The sequence below is a fragment of the Atractosteus spatula genome, chromosome 1 (assembly GCF_055471065.1).
Source record: "Atractosteus spatula isolate fAtrSpa1 chromosome 1, fAtrSpa1.hap1, whole genome shotgun sequence".
NCBI classification, from domain to species: domain Eukaryota; kingdom Metazoa; phylum Chordata; class Actinopteri; order Semionotiformes; family Lepisosteidae; genus Atractosteus; species Atractosteus spatula.
Window position 1 is genome coordinate 76,367,511 of NC_142706.1, and position 17,367 is coordinate 76,384,877.

At 49.2% G+C, this 17,367-nt stretch overlaps 1 protein-coding gene across 1 annotated transcript in view; it reads left to right on the top strand.

The window, feature by feature from the left end:
• hspa12b (heat shock protein family A (Hsp70) member 12B) overlaps nucleotides 1–8,233 on the top strand; it is a 35,365-nt gene extending 27,132 nt beyond the window's left edge. Inside the window, exons 10-13 of the mRNA XM_088922087.1 lie at nucleotides 1,913–2,017; nucleotides 2,642–2,900; nucleotides 4,379–4,482; nucleotides 5,263–8,233. Of these exons, the coding sequence (XP_088778213.1) occupies nucleotides 1,913–2,017; nucleotides 2,642–2,900; nucleotides 4,379–4,482; nucleotides 5,263–5,906 (1,112 nt within the window). The 3' untranslated portion in view covers nucleotides 5,907–8,233. The remainder of the gene's footprint in view (nucleotides 1–1,912; nucleotides 2,018–2,641; nucleotides 2,901–4,378; nucleotides 4,483–5,262) is intronic.
• Nucleotides 8,234–17,367: the final 9,134 nt, after the last annotated feature.

Below are 17,367 nucleotides of genomic sequence, written 5' to 3' on the forward strand. Positions count from 1 at the left end.
TGGTTAGAATATGTATAACACAAAATCCTTTTGAAGGAAAACGTTTGCAAACTCCAGAAGATGTGAGTGTCTTCACCCTGCAGGCGGGCTGTGTGGGGCTGGGGTGAGGGGGCTCGTCGGAGGACCCTGATGTGGACACCTCTGCTTCCAGCTCCAGATGTTTCCTGCTCTCACTGAGTCTTCCCAGCCCCCCTCCCCCCGGCTCAGAAAGAAAACAGTCACATCCTGCCTGCAGGCTTTTGTGTAGCTCTGAGACCAGCCCACAATCAGAGTGGAAGCCAGCCTTCACACTGTGATGCCCAGAGACCGAGGAGGGTTGTGGAGCAGCCTGCTATTGTCACCCATTAATAATACCCCACATTCAAAATGTATTTCCCACAACTCAAACCGCCACCCCTCAGCAAAATGCAGTTTGAAAATGTTTAAGAATCAAAATTGAATGAAATGTGATGCACATCTAAACGTACCATATCATACGGTCTGTTTCTAACCATTACTGACCAGTCTGTTGGAGATTCGTGTGTCGCCTGACAGATGATCCTGTTGTGCAGTCCCAATTATAGTTTCCAAAACCAAACACGTAATAAAGCTAAAACCAACTGCTCTATAAACAGTTTCTACAGCAGAGTGTAAAACTGAGTGCACTGCCAATGGTCCAGACTTGTTCACAGCTTCTGTGTTCGTGTGCTGGAGTGTTAGAATGAATACGACAGCTGTCTGGGATGCCCTCAGTGTGTTTCTAAGCTGCTGTGCAGGCTGTGAGTGTCCCTGAGGGCTGGGCAGGGGGCTTTGAAGATACAGTGACAGCAGGAGCAGGAGCTGCAATGGTGGACCAGCAGGGATTTTCATGAATTGCAGCACAAAAAACAACTTTATACCCTTTTTAGTTATGGTAAGGAGGCATAGCAATTTTGTACAACACTAAAATGTCTCCAGAACTCTTAAATCTTTTTTTTTGGGAGGGGGGGGGGGTTACAAACTTCTCAATGATGAGGAGATGCAGGTGGAGTTGTATTTTGGGAAGGATTGGCAAGAGTGCAATGTCATGACATCAGGCTGCTCAGGCTGGGTTGAAGGTTGTGTTTGACTCTTATTCCGAGTCGGTTTCACAGTCACACAAGAACGTCCAGGCATGATATGATTATGTTCTTTCTTTTGCGAAACACACAGTTCGCCAGCTTGTGCTGCAGATGTGTTTCCGCCTTGTTTCAGGCTCACAGAAGGGGTCAGTCTGGGGGCCTCAGGGGTTGCTGGTGGATAGGTGCTCTCAGCAGGACTGCCCCCATGAGGCGCTGGGCTGTCTGGCTGTGTTGGGAAGCAGGGACCTGGGGGTCCCGCCAGCCTCGTGCTCCCGGCCACTCTGTCCTGTCAGCCTGACAGAACATGCAAAGACAAGGATCTCATCTCTTGCTCTGACGTGCAGTCCTGATCCCCACTCACCCCCGTCGGCCATGAGCGGCTCCATGCTTTATAGCCAGCGGCTGGTGGGTGAGGGCTGTCAGTCTACTGGCTGTATCGTGAGCACTGATGCCAACTCCGGTGCACTGCTGATAGGCAAGAATCCATTCACTCCATCGGTCAACACGCCAACACTTTGACCCAGAATGCTCTTATCTTCCTGCCACTCTTCCTGTATAACCTATTCAAGTACCAGTCCATTTTCTGAAGAAGTGCAGCATTTTCATAACATGTTCTTTTAGGTCCTTGAAAAATTACTGAGTTGGACAATAGTGTGATATGCAGCGGAAAATCAGAGGCTGTTGCCTTTTAATAGGAATTGTTTCTCCTGGCTTGTGAAGTCAGACGGGCAAAGCGGACCAGTGGCACGGTGTCACGCAGTGCTGACAGGTCCTGCCCAGAGTCGCACAGGTGCGGGGGAACTGAGCGGGTGTGCTGTGCGTGTCTGTGCAAGGTGACCGCTACATCGTGGCGGACTGCGGGGGAGGCACCGTGGACCTGACCGTGCATCAGATCGAGCAGCCGCAGGGCACGCTGAAGGAGCTCTACAAGGCATCAGGTGAGATCGGCGCAGCCAGCTCTGCCCACAGTCTCCGCTGACTGCCAGACTGTTAAACAGAAGTTCACTGCACTAATTCTGCAAGAATACCTTACACTTTAACTCTGATTGTTTTCTATACTATCACTATGTTACCTGTATGTAACTATATTACCACTAAACCTTTAACTTTTCCAGCACTTCCTGCATCTATGGCTTTTCTCATGACTGGCAAGGTGCCTGCTGTTTTCTGCCAACGACAATGATATCTTCTGTTATCCTCCACTCATCTAGCTGTTGCTACCTCTGCTGCAATGTAAAGACAGCAGGACGTGCAGGCTGGCTGCACAGGTAGGCATGGGCCCTTATTCAGCCACCACGTCAGCTGGTAACCCAAAAGAGCTGGGAGAAGATGGCAGTAAACATCCTTAACACTCTACCCTTACAATCACAGAACCTGCAGTGCGAAAGAGAATCTTTTACTCCACATTGTGTGCACAGTTATTGCTCTGTTGACAAAGATCAGAGGAAAGTGGCACAGCTGTGGGTCTGCGTGATGTGGCCTGTCTCCTCCGTACTCCTGCTGGCTTGCACACACCTGTGACAGGGCGTCTCCCTGCCTGCTGTCCCGTGTGTGTGATGCAGGCGGCCCGTACGGCGCTGTGGGGGTGGACCTGGCGTTCGAGGCCATGCTGTGCCAGATCTTCGGGGCTGATTTCATTGAGAGCTTCAAGGCGAAGCGGCCGGCTGCCTGGGTGGACCTCACTATCGCCTTCGAGGCTCGCAAGAGGACAGCGGCGCCTGGTCGTCCCAGCGCCCTCAACATCTCCCTGCCCTTCTCCTTCATCGACTTCTACAAGCGGCACCGTGGGCACAGTGTGGAGACCGCCCTTCGCAAGAGCAAGTACGGCACAGGGGCAGCAGAACAGCGCACTGAGGGCTCTAGATCATACTGGGGAACAGCCCACTGAGGGGCTCTAGAACACACTGGGGGACAGCGCACTGAGGGCTCTAGATCATACTGGGGAACAGCCCACTGAGGGGCTCTAGAACACACTGGGGGACAGCGCACTGAGGGCTCTAGATCATACTGGGGAACAGCCCACTGAGGGCTCTAGATCATACTGGGGAACAGCCCACTGAGGGGCTCTAGAACACACTGGGGGACAGCGCACTGAGGGCTCTAGATCATACTGGGGAACAGCCCACTGAGGGGCTCTAGAACACACTGGGGGACAGCGCACTGAGGGCTCTAGATCATACAGGGGGGACAGCACACTGAGGGGCTCTAAAACACACTGGGGAACAGCAACTGAGGGGTTCTAGAACACACTGGGGGACAGCTCACTGAGGGCTCTAGATCATACTGGGGAACAGCCCACTGAGGGCTCTAGATCATACTGGGGGGACAGCACACTGAGGGGCTCTAGAACACACTGGGGGACAGCTCACTGAGGGCTCTAGATCATACTGGGGGGACAACACACTGAGGGGCTCTAGAACACACTGGGGGACAGCTCACTGAGGGCTCTAGATCATACTGGGGAACAGCCCACTGAGGGGCTCTAGAACACACTGGGGGGCAGCCACACTGAGGGGCTCTAGATCATACTGGGGGGGCAGCCCACGGAGAGGTTCTAGCTCATACTGGGGGAACAGCACACTGAGGGGGCTCTAGATCATGCTGGGGAACAGCCCACTGAGGGCTCTAGATCATACTGGGGGGGAAGCACACTGAGGGGTTCTAGATCATACTGGGGAACAGCACACTGAGGGGTTCTGAAACACTGGGACTCAGCACACTGAGGGGTTCTAGAACACACTGTGGTATTGATAAATATTTGTGGCATTTGTACAGTACACATTTCTAGTATTAACATGATTAACATATCAACACATTCGATTCCATTTTAATTATGTTGATAATGTTGTTAATTGCTAAATCAATTGCATGGTCAGTGATATTAGCGCTCTGGGGCTGTGTGTGTCCAGCTGTGCGATCAGCGGTGTTAGTGTCCTGAGGCTGTGTGTGTCCAGCTGTGCGATCAGTGGTGTTAGTGTCCTGGGGCTGTGTGTGTCCAGCTGGGAGATCAGTGATGTGAGTGCCCTGGGACTGTGTGTGTCCAGCTGGGAGATCAGTGGTGTGAGTGTCCTGGGGCTGTGTGTGTCCAGCTGGGAGATCAGTGGTGTGAGTGTCCTGGGGCTGTGTGTGTCCAGGTGTGTGGTCAGTGATGTGAGTGTCCTGGGGCTGTGTGTGTCCAGGTGTGCAGTCAGTGATGTTAGTGTTCTGGGGCTGTGTGTGTCCAGCTGTGCGGTCAGTGATGTTAATGCCCTGGGGCTGCCCATGTCCAGCTGTGCTTGACGGTACCTGCCCGTCCGCAGTGTGAACATCCTGAAGTGGTCGTCGCAGGGCATGCTGCGGATGACGCCAGAGGCCATGAATGAGCTCTTCCAGCCCACCATCTCTCAAATCGTCCAGCACATCGGTGAGAGTGACGGGCAGGCTGGGGCGCCATTGGCGCAGAACGAGGAATCTGAGAGGTGGCAAAACCAGGCCAGCTAGGCCAACTAGACTGCAGCTGGGAAAGCCTTTCCTACAATTTACGAGCAAATTATAAATCTAAGATCTGTTTCATATCTCATAGACGAGAGAAATACTCAATTATCTTGTAAATGCATAACCTTCCTCTACTACATGATCTAGAATGAATTTAAAATCTTTTTTGTTGATATTCTGAGAGGCATTAAAAACACAACAAAGCACTTTTGGTTCCAGTACTGGACTGTTGCATTTTTAGTGCTTCTCAGTATTGCTACTTTGCAGAGTACAGTTTTGGCATCTCTGAAATGATTCCTCAATCATCACGTCATTTTCCTTTGGGTCTGAGCTGTGATGTGATTGTCAGGAACACCAGAAAGGTTACGAACGATGAGGAGACCTTTCGGCCCATGTAGATCTAAGGATCTCACCCAGCTTCGCTGTGAAAGTGAGGGGAGATTGTCAGCAGAGGACAGCTGTGTGAAATGCAGTAGATGCCTGGAGGAAGCTCTCATTAAGCCGTAAATGAGCAGCTCTCCGGGAGGAGTTGGAGAGGAGCAGGGGATGAGTAGGAGAGGAGTATGGGAGGAGCAGGGGAGGAGTAGGGGAGGAGAATGGAAGGAGTAGGGGAGGAGTATGGGAGGAGCAGGGGAGGAGTATGGGAGGAGTATGGGAGGAGCAGGGGAGGAGTATGGGAGGCTGGCTGACCCTGCCGCTGTCCCCGCAGTGGCGCTGATGCAGAAGCCGGAGGTGCAGGGCGTGCGCTTCCTCTTCCTGGTGGGGGGCTTCGCGGAGTCGCCCATGCTGCAGCACGCCGTGCAGCTGGCCTTCGGGCGCAGCTGCCGCATCATCATCCCGCAGGACGTGGGGCTGACCATCCTGAAGGGGGCGGTGCTGTTCGGGCTGGACCCCACGGTGGTCAGGGTGCGCCGCTGCCCGCTCACGTACGGCGTGGGCGTACTGAACCGCTTCGTGGAGGGCCGGCACCCGCGGGACAAGCTGCTGGTGAAGGAGGGCCGGCGGTGGTGCACGGACGTGCTGGACCGCTTCGTCTCGGTGGACCAGTCGGTGGCGCTGGGGGAGGTGGTGCGCAGGAGCTACACGCCGGCTCGGCCCGGCCAGCGCAAGATCATCATCAACATCTACTGCAGCAGCAGCGACGACGCGGTCTACATCACCGACCCGGGCGTGCGCAAGTGCGGCACCATCACGCTGGACCTGCCCGAGCCGCCGCCGGGGGGCTGCGGCCGCGCCGGCCGCCGGGAGATCCGCACCACCATGCAGTTCGGCGACACGGAGATCAAGGTGACGGCGGTGGACGTCGTGACCTCCCGCTCCGTCCGCGCGGCCATCGACTTCCTGTCCAACTGAGGGGACCGGCAGCCCTCATCTCCGCTGTCCTGTGTCAGCCAGGCTTCCTTTGTATTGTCTGGTGTAGCACAATCTGTTGCAAAGCTGTACTTACTCTGGCTTCACGTGAGCTCCATGTTTCTGTTTAAAGGTCTGCGGTGCACAACAGCCCCACCTGCTGGCTCAGAGCCCCACGCAACCCCCTGCAGTCTCCCCCTTGTGGACAATGTGCTCAGCAAAGCATCGATCTGACTCCCCAGCACCGTAGTTCTCAATCCTGGTCCAGCCAAGTTCTTAATCACGGGTCCACTTATTTTCAGTGTTCTGTGTGAAGCCTTTTCTAAAATGAGATCTGAAATGAGTAATGAGCCCTTTGCTCAGCTGTGAGAGCTGACATCTAACCAACTTGTCTTGAGCAGAATAAAGGCACTGGAGCTCAGTGGGAGTGCCTGACACAATGCCATTCCTGCCTGAGCCTGTTCACAGTCAATAGATCGCGATTAAAAGCTGTTTGCAAGGAACTAACTGAGCAAATAGTTATATTTCAGGTTGAGGAGAGACTACAGAAAGTTCTGTGTGCTGATTTTTTTAATCATTTATTTTTTAAAATCAATTAAGCACTTTATTTTTAAAACTTTACTTTATGTTTTTGAAACCAGTCCTTGCTTACAGAAAAAAGAATAATGAAAGTGATCAGCACAGGCGATTTAGGAACAAAAAAAAGAAAACATGGGCTGTTTTTTTTTCAGAAATTGGGCCTGGATTAAGAACCAAAGTTAAGCTTACGCTGGGAAAGAAACACAATAACATGCACGGCTGTTACTTGTATTATGACTTGCAGCTGCCTTAGATGGGACAACACAGGCAGAGTAGACCTGGGAGGAGATATCAGGCTGGAGAAGAGGTCTCCTCCTGGGCATCTCCAGCATCCCTGCAGGGTGCTGGTCTAACCCACAGCACAGCGTCACAGGGTAGTCTCTCCTGGAAACTCCTGCTTTGTGACAAGGAGGTTTCAAGGGAGAACTCAGATCCTGCTGCCTTATACTGTACGTACTCAAAAGCAGCAGTGCGGGATGAGCCCCACACAATCACACAATTTTGAGATGTGCAGTTATGCACACGACAGATGAGGAGACTGCATGATTAGGTCCTTCACACAATGAGAAATACACAAACACAGCAGGGTGAACATCCAGCTCTTTCCTTGTTCTGGATGGGCGCAAGCAGCTAATAGGAAGAAAACAGTAACTAAACATACTGGGCAAAAAAAGCATTTCATTCAGATGAGTGTTGGGGAGGAAGGCAGGGCACTGGGTCAGCGTGAGGGTCGTGTATTCTTTAAAAATAAAACACAGCTTTTTCCTAAAAATCCAGTTTTGAAAGATTTTCAGTTCAGCTAGTAAAGACACAGTATATGACACGAAAAGTTTATTGGACCCATTATACTCCTATCAGTTCTCAATGTCTTTCAGATACGAAAGCCTCACTGAGGCTAATCCTGCAGGAGCCCAGTGCACCAGTTTTCACAGGGGCTGCATACAGCAGTGCTTCTGCCTGATCTCTTCCGGCCTCAGAAGGTAACCCAGGCTGGGCCTGGTCAGCTGTAAGGGGTTCCGGCTGATCAGGGGGCCGGACTCTTCCCTGACGAGCAGAGTGCCCAACAGGGCCAGGGAGCAATCTCTAGAGCACAGTGATGTGCTGAGTGTGCCATCTGAAGGATCTACAAATGAGATGTTAAACCTCAAAGTTCCCCCTTAATTCACCTGATGAAGCAATGTGTCAGCCTCCGCCCTGGTCCATACTGGTCCATACTGGTCAATACTGGTCAAGTATTGAAATGTCTTTATCGTTCCGGTGCTATGATTACCACTCCAGACTCCAGTTACATTTTCTTCTGTCATTACTGTACTGTATATCTTCACGCTTCTCTGCAACTTGGCCAAATACCCTGGTGGGCATTACAAACTGCTGGACTTCTCCACAATTATTTCTTAATTTTATATTGACTTACCTATCATAAACATACAACTGTAGGATGGTTCTTTTTTTAACATGGTAATAATCATTTTCTCATTTTTAGTGTTTTGTGTTGTTTCTCCTGGATCCTATTTTCCTGGTTGTGCAACATTTGAAGACTTTACCAGACTCTGTACCAACACACCAACCTCATCTCAGCACAAATCCGAAAGGGTTTTATTTATAGAGAAAATTGCATATCTTCTACTTGTAATCTTTTTCATTTCAAACCACTTTGTTCTATGCATAAATATCTTGAATTTTGTATTTATATATTTTTGTATAACCTGTTTTCAAAGCTATATAAACATATTGTTTTGTTTTTTTCTTTAGATACAGTCTCATGTTATTTGTTGCTGCTTCAAAGGCTATCAGAGGTGTAATCCATCCAAAATCCAAAACAGACCCATGCTTCTGAACCAAGACCTCCACTGTGTCTTGTTCATTACCACTAAAAACAGGAACAAAACTGAAAACATTCTAATCTGAACAATAAAGCAATCACAATGTAAAGAAATTAAAATCCAACAGCCATATCACCCTGCAATTCACAACTGGCAACCCACTGAAGCTCAGCAGGTGTGAACCTGATCAGTACCTGGATGGGAGACTCCTGGGAAAAACTAAGGTTGCTGCTGGAAGAGGTGTTAGTGGGGCCAGCAGGGGGCGCTCACCCTGTGATCTGTGTGGGTCCTAATGCCCCAGTATAGTGATGGGGATACTATACCATAATAACTTGCCGTCCTTCGGATGAGACATAAAACCAAGGTCTCTGTGGGCATTAAAAAGAGTAGGGGTGTTTCCCTGTTGTCCTGGCCTAATGTCCTCCTGGCCCTTACCAATCATGGCCTCCTAATAATCCCCATCTCTCAACTGGTTTCATTACTCTGCTCTCCTCCCCACTGAGAGCTGGTGTGTGGGGAGCATACTGTCTCACTATGGCTGCCGTCACATCATCCAGGTGGATGCTGCACACTGGTGGTGGTGGAGGGGATCCCCATTACTTGTAAAGTGCTTTGAGTGGAGTGTCCAGAAAAGCGCTATGTAAGTATAAGGATTATCATTAAAATTGCCTTTTCAGACATTTAATTTTTTACATGACTGCAAAATTATTAGTCCAAGAAACTGCAACAAATGGTTACAAAAGGTGAGTAGGAAAGCAGATGAACTGGGGTTTTAGCATGTTCTGCTATCAGAGATATTCTGTGAGCTGTTTCCTGCCAGTGCTTCTGAACATGGGCTGTTAGCAATCCCTCAATGTATACAAAGGTTTCCAACTGGAATACCAGGGCCAGCCAGTCTCTTCATGAAGACTTACTGTACATCACACCAAGGACACTGAGCTCCACATGACCCTCCAGCAGGCTGACAGCCTACAGTGGGAAATGGCCCAGTCCTGAATCGCTCAAAGCTGCTTCAGGAAGGTAATTTACAGTATAATTGGGTTTTAGGCTACACCAGTTTCTCTTATCAAGCCTGAACAAGAATTATGCATACTCCATCAGTTCACAAATCCATATGATGACAAAAAAATTAAAATGCACCATTAAAACTCTTACTATCAATATTTCCAAATTGTCCAATTCCCATTGTTTCAGAGTTTAATGTGGTCTATTGATCAATTCTAACTTTTTCTCATCAGAAGAAACACCAGCCAGCACAGACCTTCGCAGGTCAGTGACTTGTACAGGGGTAATGCACTAAGCAGCAACAGTCAAGCCCCCGAGAGTGTCCATCTGTCCATAGTGGGCATGCGCTCTGCCATGGCTGCTGCCTCGTCCAGCGGCTGGAGGGGCATCGACAGTGGATGAGGGTTCTTGATGGCCTCATCCTTGGACAGGATAAGGCAGGCGGCCCCAGAGGTCATTGATGAGAACCACAGACGGGTCTCCTGCGCAGGCATGGACATTGTTAGCAATATCCTCATTGTTCACCTCCACTATGTACCACATCCCAGCCCGCAGGCATGAGAACCTCAATGCGCTGTATTGTGTAACTTTGTACAAAGCTCACATTTAATAAGAGGTGAGGCGTGTTCATCCAGGACACAGCTGCCTCTTTCAGACTCTTGCCGTGTTATTATAGACGAACTGCCTAAGTAAATTAGCTTCATCACCCTGCTCTCCTCCCCACTGAGAACTGGTGTGTGGGGAGCATACCGGCGCACTCTGGCAGCCGTCGCATCATCCAGGTGGGGCTGCACACTGGTGGAGGGGAGTCCTGTCGGACACACCATTGAACTCTGTACCGGTATACTCCACCTTTTCAAGTACAGGAGTGTAACTGTACTTTGTGTCGTTTCACTTGGGTCTAGAAGTGTCAGGCCCTGTCTCCAGGCTGCTGCTTCTCCAGGATGCTCTGGGAATAATTGTGCAGGTAACCGGGCAGCTCCATCTGGATGGCACCACCTCCTGCAGCTCTGGACTCTTCCTGGAAACAGGAAACTTGTAACCGTGAGCCAGCTGTTAGCAGACTGCACCTCAGTGATCTCTAACACAGGTACTCTTTAAAGGCACAGTCTAACTGATAACGCAGGCACCCTCCTGGACAGCTGTCCAGATGAGCAGATGTTCATGTCTTGTCCAGATGTCTTGTGGTCTGCGCTTTGTCTCCTCCATGAAGCGCTTGGCACCTCCTCTCCAGGGTGGTGTTGCTGGTCATGGTGTTGGGACAGCCCCCGAGGAACTTATACCTGCCAGGACAGTGAAGATTCACTCAGCACAGTCACTCCTTGTCACAATTGTAATCGTTCCTCTTAAGGGCGCTCCAGCTCTTTCACATTTTACTTGTTCATGTGCACCTGCCTCCAATCCAGCCCCTCCTTATAAGCCAGACGCTCACTCTATTCCAGGCTCTGCATTGGAAGACGGACGTCTGGAGGCCCACCTACCACCAAGTCGCTGTACACCTATCAGCACCCTGACCCAGCTGAGTCCGGGGCTCAGAGTGCCTGGTCCCATTACCTCCATTTTTATTCCCTCTCCCTGCATCGGATCCAATTCGTTTTTAACTTTGTCTTGTCGTCTTGTCTGGATTTCCCGGTTTTTGGACTATTGGAGTTCTCCCCGGATTTCCCCCCTGGACTCCCTTGGACTTGTTCACCTGGACCATGCCCCCCTGAGCACTGTCGTCACGCCCCCCTGTTCATCATCCTGCCCAGTTCCTCGCCATCTCCTCCCCTAACACTCCCTTCCGGATTCTATCATCTGCATAGGGTCCTGATAAACGCTCCGTAACAGTCCTGCTACACCAGATGCTATAGGCAGCACACTCCTCCGGTCCCAGGGCACTGCAATGGAACAAGACCTCGCTCTTGTACTGCCGGCACACTTGCAGAACAAGGAAAGGCCGAGAAAAATACATTCCAGCTTCACAATGTATGTCCTCACGCACCCTATGTAACACTGGTATTCTTGAGAAATGACAATGTGGCATTTGTGCCCACAGTTTGAACCATAGTTTAAACACAGCAGATGTGCCCATGCTTGTCCAGGCACAACAAGACGCCAAAAGCAATTTGCCTCCTCCTAGTTTTGGCCATATTCTTGTACATATCTGCCTCACCTCAACCGCTGGCTCAACGGTGCTGCATTGCTGCCACAGGACCAGGACTGCTTGCTATCGGTGGAGGAATTGTGGATTTGGGATTATATCAACAAACTCTGGAGAGGAATGTAAATTAGGATCAGACAGCAAGACAATGATCTTAAACATACAAGCAGATCTACAACAGAGTGGATGAGGAAGGAGACGTAAACCCCATTAAAGTCTTATGACAGGACCTGGAACCGTTTAAAATTTCCTGAAGATCTAATTATGTTTTAGGTATAAAATACACAGTATGAGAACATGGACCAATCTAGGGAGTTCACAGACTTTCTCTGAACTGTATATTGGATCAGAGGAAAAGATTATCAGTGCTGAGGCAGTACCACCTACACCTATCACTGAGATTAGATCACTCCGATCTAACTTTCCATTAGGGACGCTGGGCTTAGAAGAAGGTTCTTGCTTTCATCGACTTGTATTAGGTAGAGGAGTTTATTGCCATATGTACTGTACATGTACATTGGAACTCTTATTCGTGTCAACCTCTCAGGACATGCACAGTACAGCAGACGACACAGTACGACAGACAAAACCACACAACATAGACAGTATATTACACAATGGTTCATAATAAATAGGAACAATAAATACATTGTAGAGAACAATAAATATGTAGTAGTGAGAAACACCATGTTATTGAGTGTGAGGTGCTGCAGTTAGCTGCTGAGGATGTGCACTGCAGCAGGGTAGGAGCTGTTCTTCAGTTCTTCAATCTGGTGTTTCGCGCTTTAATAGCGCGGTACCGCTTGCCAGAGCGCAGGGAGCAGTTTGTGGCCGGGATAGTTGGGATCCTGAATCATGGATTGGGCTTTATTTCAATAGCAGATGGTGTAAATCTCATCAATTGATTGTAAGTCACATCCTGTAATCCTCCGTGCTGTTGCCACAACCCTTTGTAGTGTGTCTTTGTCAGGTACGGCGGTACTGCTGTACCACACAGTGATGCCACTAGTGAGGACACTTTCTGAACTTTATTATAACTTTCTGAAGTTAAGCATGAACTTTAACTTCATGTTTAATAAACTCCAAAATCCTTTTGTCTCTTCGTCTCAACAATTTGTAGGTGCAATCATTTGGATTTTCTTAAGATCTTTCTATTCTACTCCTTACTGAGAATAAATTCAAGCAGCACATTTCTGGGTCATTACGTTACTGCTAAGGAATAAGTAAGAAGGGCTACAGATGGGAGGAGGGCATTTGACCCATGTAGTAAAGAGCATGGTATAGTATCTATAGCATCTACTGTATGTATAGAGCGTAGAGCATAGTAACTCGGCTCAGGGGGTTCAACGCTGATGAGAGGCTCATCTCTGACTGACAGCCCCACCTGCATGTCAGTACCAGGGAGGCTGCAGGGGGGCGCTGTGTCACTGAAAGAAGAAGAGCCCTGGTCAATCCGAATTGCACCCACGCCTGGTGATGCTCAGCCAACTGCGTGCCACTAGGGAGGGTCTACAAACTCCTTTACACTTCTGCTCTCTCTGCCTTGCCCACTCTGAGTAGTGAAGAGTCCTGTCATACCACCATTGTCCTCCAGAGGGCCTCCTCTGGCACTCTCCCAGCGCAGAACAGGTCGCAGTCAGTGAAGAGTCAGGAGGCAGTGCCTCACATGGGCAGCCTGGACCACAGGACCTTGGGCCCAGACTTGTAGGTCTTCTCCAGCGTGTCATGGGATGGCCTGGTCATCCTACAGTAGACACACAGGTCAGACAGCAGGTCACCCTGTCTGCAGGCGCTCGCCGTGCACGGGGAGTGAAACATAAAGACAGTGTAGTGAACCATGCTGTAGTTTCCCCTGACACTGGAGGAAGTGCTCCATTATTTACTTTTTATTCCTCCTCTAGACAGGCTGAGAGTCGGACTCTTGAACTCTACATGAAACACAACACCACAAAACAGAACACAGTACGACTGATTACACCCAGGAGGAGGCTGAACCTTTCATTTGAACCAGCAGGAAACCATCAGATTTGAGCTGTTTTGGTAGACTGAGACAGGAAAAGGTCCATGGTGTAATTTAATTCCAGCTTGCTGGCTCTGGTCTCCTGCAGGGACTGAGGTCTTCATCTCAGGGTCTCGTTTCCGGGCGCGAACATGCACAGAATGGGCCCTGCCTTTAGCACTGTCCCTGTTGAGCAGAGCAGTCCTGTGCTGCACCTCGGCCGTCACGCCAGACAGCAGCTGGAGTCCTGCTCGCAGAGGGAGGGACAAGAGCCAAGAACAGTGCAGACTACAGCCTTGACACCTGTGGCTTGAGGTCATGGCCTGCTCAGTCACCAGCTCTGAGCGCGGTCCAGCGTTTACTGCAGGATTCCAGACGCTGGAGGAGCCTGCAGGCTGTCCTGCCAGCTCATGGTGGCCTAGTGCCCTGCGGAGTGACTTTACATGGGTGCTTCCATTTGATTGTGTAGTATCTGTAAGTTGTGTACTGCCTTGTCACTGCTCTGATATTGTGACTGTTTTTCAATGGACAGAGTGGTGTTGTCTGCCCCATGATGAGTAGGGATACTGTAACGGGAGCCGATCCAGGCTCCTGTGAAGCGTAGTTCAGGACCCTATGCAGATGGTATAAACTGGAAAATAAGTGGAGAAGGACATCAGGGGAAGGTACAGCAGGATTCGGACGGGTTGACAGACAGGGGGTGGTGATGGCGGTGATCCGGTGCTTGGGGGGTGTGGCGAAGGCAAACAAGTCCAGGGAAGTCCAAAACGGGATATCCGGGGTGCAGTCCAAAATCCCAAAACTGGGTGATCCATCCAAGACAAGACAGGGTTAAAATCCGGAACATTATCCGGAACAGGAACAAGGAGCTAAAAGAGAGTAACGAGGCCAGGCGCTCCGAGCCCCAGACTCAGACGGTCAGGATGCCGGGGAATAAGGCCTGTCCTTGGGCTACCCGCGAGCCCGGGGAATAGGCCAGCCTTGTGGCATCCATCTCCCAGTGCTGAGCCAGGAATAGCGCGAACGCCAGGCTTGAATAAGGGGACACAAAACAGGGGGCAGGTGCACATAGTCAACTAAAATATGTGTAACGAACAGTTCTTTCCGGACCCTATGCGGACGACACAGTCCGACGGAGTGGGGAAACACTGGGGAAACGTCATGCAGGAATACGGGGCTGAAGACAGGGGGGCGTGTCCAAGGTGCGCTGGTGCACGGGGGAGGTGTGGCCGAGGCGAACAATCCGAGAGAGTAGTCCTTAGGGAATATCCAAAACACAAGGGTAAGTCCAAAACCAGAAGATCCATCAGAAGAAAGAATTAAAACCACGAAGGCCGGGTCGGAACCGGCGGACGGGGAACAGGAACGGGAACAGAGGTTAAAACCTTAACGGGACCAGGCGCTTCCAGGTCCCGGACTCGCACGATATGGAAATCAGATGCAGAGCCCGGATGAGCGTCAGCGCCTGGCTTTTAAGGTGGGCTGGGAATAGGGAACAGGTGCAGAGAATAAAGTCTTAGTGAAAGGGCTGGAGCACCCTTAAGGAGGGGGGACTATAATCGTGACAATATGAAAGGGTCAGAGCACCCTTAAGAGGAGGGATCCCGATCGTGACAGATACTCAGTACTCAAGCTGTGCATGGAATCTGAGCATTTATAGTATTTCCCTTAAAATGCAGAGCTTACCCAGGCAATTGTAGAAGCCCATGTCCTCCAACACCGAAGTGCCTTGGTGCCATGCAGAGGCCACGATGTGCCAGCAGCCCTGAGCAAGAGAAGCAAAGCTCCAGGCGAAGCCATTCCTGTACTTCAATGAAGAGGGAACGTCCGAGAGGCCCATTGGGAATCTCAGCTGGAACACTGGGGTTGGCTCTTCACAACCTCTGACCTCTGAGCAGTCAGGCCCTCTGTTTCACACCTCTCCCTTGGGATAGATTGGACAGCTGTGTCTGCTGTCACCACACCCTGTCACCTACTGGACCCCCAACACCACTTACAGCTGCAGCCTGGTTTTCCTTTTCCTCCCTAAACCTGCTGTTTTTTTCCAGCCTGTCTTTAATTCCCGAAATGAAGACTTAATTGTAATAACAAGTTGCTTGATTTGAATATTTGCATGTTTTTTGGGCTACTCAAAAGTTTGGGTATTTTATTTTTATTTGTGAAATGCAATAGTTGAAATACAACCTCCAACAAGAGCTGGAAAAGTGAGACAAGGAAGTGTCCAGTTCAGGGACCAGGCTGGGAACCCCTGTCCTAGTCCATTACAGTCTCTGCTCTGCCGAGATTACGGAAGGTGACAGGGCTAAGACTTCATTTCCCTGCAGTTCGAGGCCAGATTCCTCGTTCATAGTGAGCTCCTGTGTGAAATATTAATTCAGCACTTTCGCCATTTGTAAGGCCTTGCTTTGACTGCTTTGTCCAAGATCTTTCCATTTCATTTGCTGTGATAGTACTAGAAAAAGTCAACTTTTGCTGTTGTTTTTCAGCAGCCAGTGAAAAAGAATCTCTTGCTCCTTCACTATCTGCCATCTTCAAATTGAAAAGCTTAGATTTTGACCTGACTGGCACAGGTTTAATCCCAAAGCAGAAGAGGTTCCAGTCGCCGGGCGTCTCTCCTCCTTCTGTCCTCCTAGCGCATTGACTTCACTTCTCCAACAAAGGGCAGAAAAGCCATCAGCGTGTGACTCTCGCTTTGATCCTCCTTACTTCTGAGAAGGAAGCATGCAGAAGGACAACAGGTTCCACAGGCTTTGTCTCGGAAGAGCAGGTTTGAGTCCTGGCGGATTTTCTCTGCTGGTGATCACACTGGGAGGTAGCCAGCTATGCAGTGTCGTTACTGTAATCCGATTCCACGATTCTGACTGTGCAAATATTGTCTTGTTAAATCTTTTATGCTTGACACGTGCCCTCATTAACACAGCAGCTTCCTGATACTTATTTACGTGGTTGGATGATGTAAATGGTACATTTGTTTTCAATGGTTTTAGCGGTTTAATAACGGATTATTTTTTATATTAGAAACGTAGATACATTTACAAAAGAGAGAGTCATTCAGACCATCCAGCTCATGTTTTATATAACTCATCAAAATTATATTTATAAAGCACACCAATAAAGTTGTTAAATTTAGTCAAAGGGAAATTATTTTTAAGAAGTAATGCATTACTTCACATGGCACCTGTAAACAAACTACATAAACCAATATCTATGACGACTGCAATTCCTCACACAAGTAACCTGTAATTGTAATAGATTACTCTTTAAAGCTGCTTTCCGCGACACTGCCTGCTCCTGACTAGAGTCCTCGCCCGCGTACAGATCGACCAGCGTTCTGCGATGTTCGCCACCGCACACGTTGAAGTACAGGCTAGTGCTGTACGCACCCTCGCCGCTAGGCGGAGACGTTGGCGCGATTTTTCTTGGATGAATGGAAAGGAGTTCTTCGGATCGTGAAAAAATATTTAAATATTTCATCATCGTAAAAGAAATCAAGGAATATAAATACGAATTAAATCAAAGAATATAATTTTAGCAAATTGAGAGGATCATGGGAAGGATTCCTAATATTAATTCTGTAATTCAACATTTGTATGTAAAAGTTTGAAGGATATTACATTTATTTTTACAACGCATATTTTTAACAAATCAGCATTCTGCATGACTGTATTTCACTTCTAATTTCAATTGCACTCTTGAGAGCATTTTCCTTGAAGAATAAAAACTTACAAATACAGATATCACATGTTTCGTGTGTGTGGGTTGTTTTTTTTATAACATTTAGTACCTTTGCACAGGGCCGTCTAGTGTAGAAAAGGCAGCGAAACTCAATTTCCCATAATCCATTTTTGATTTTTTCCCCCCTTTTCAGAGCGCTCACGGGAATTGTAGTCCTAGACCCCAGCTCATTCCATGGGA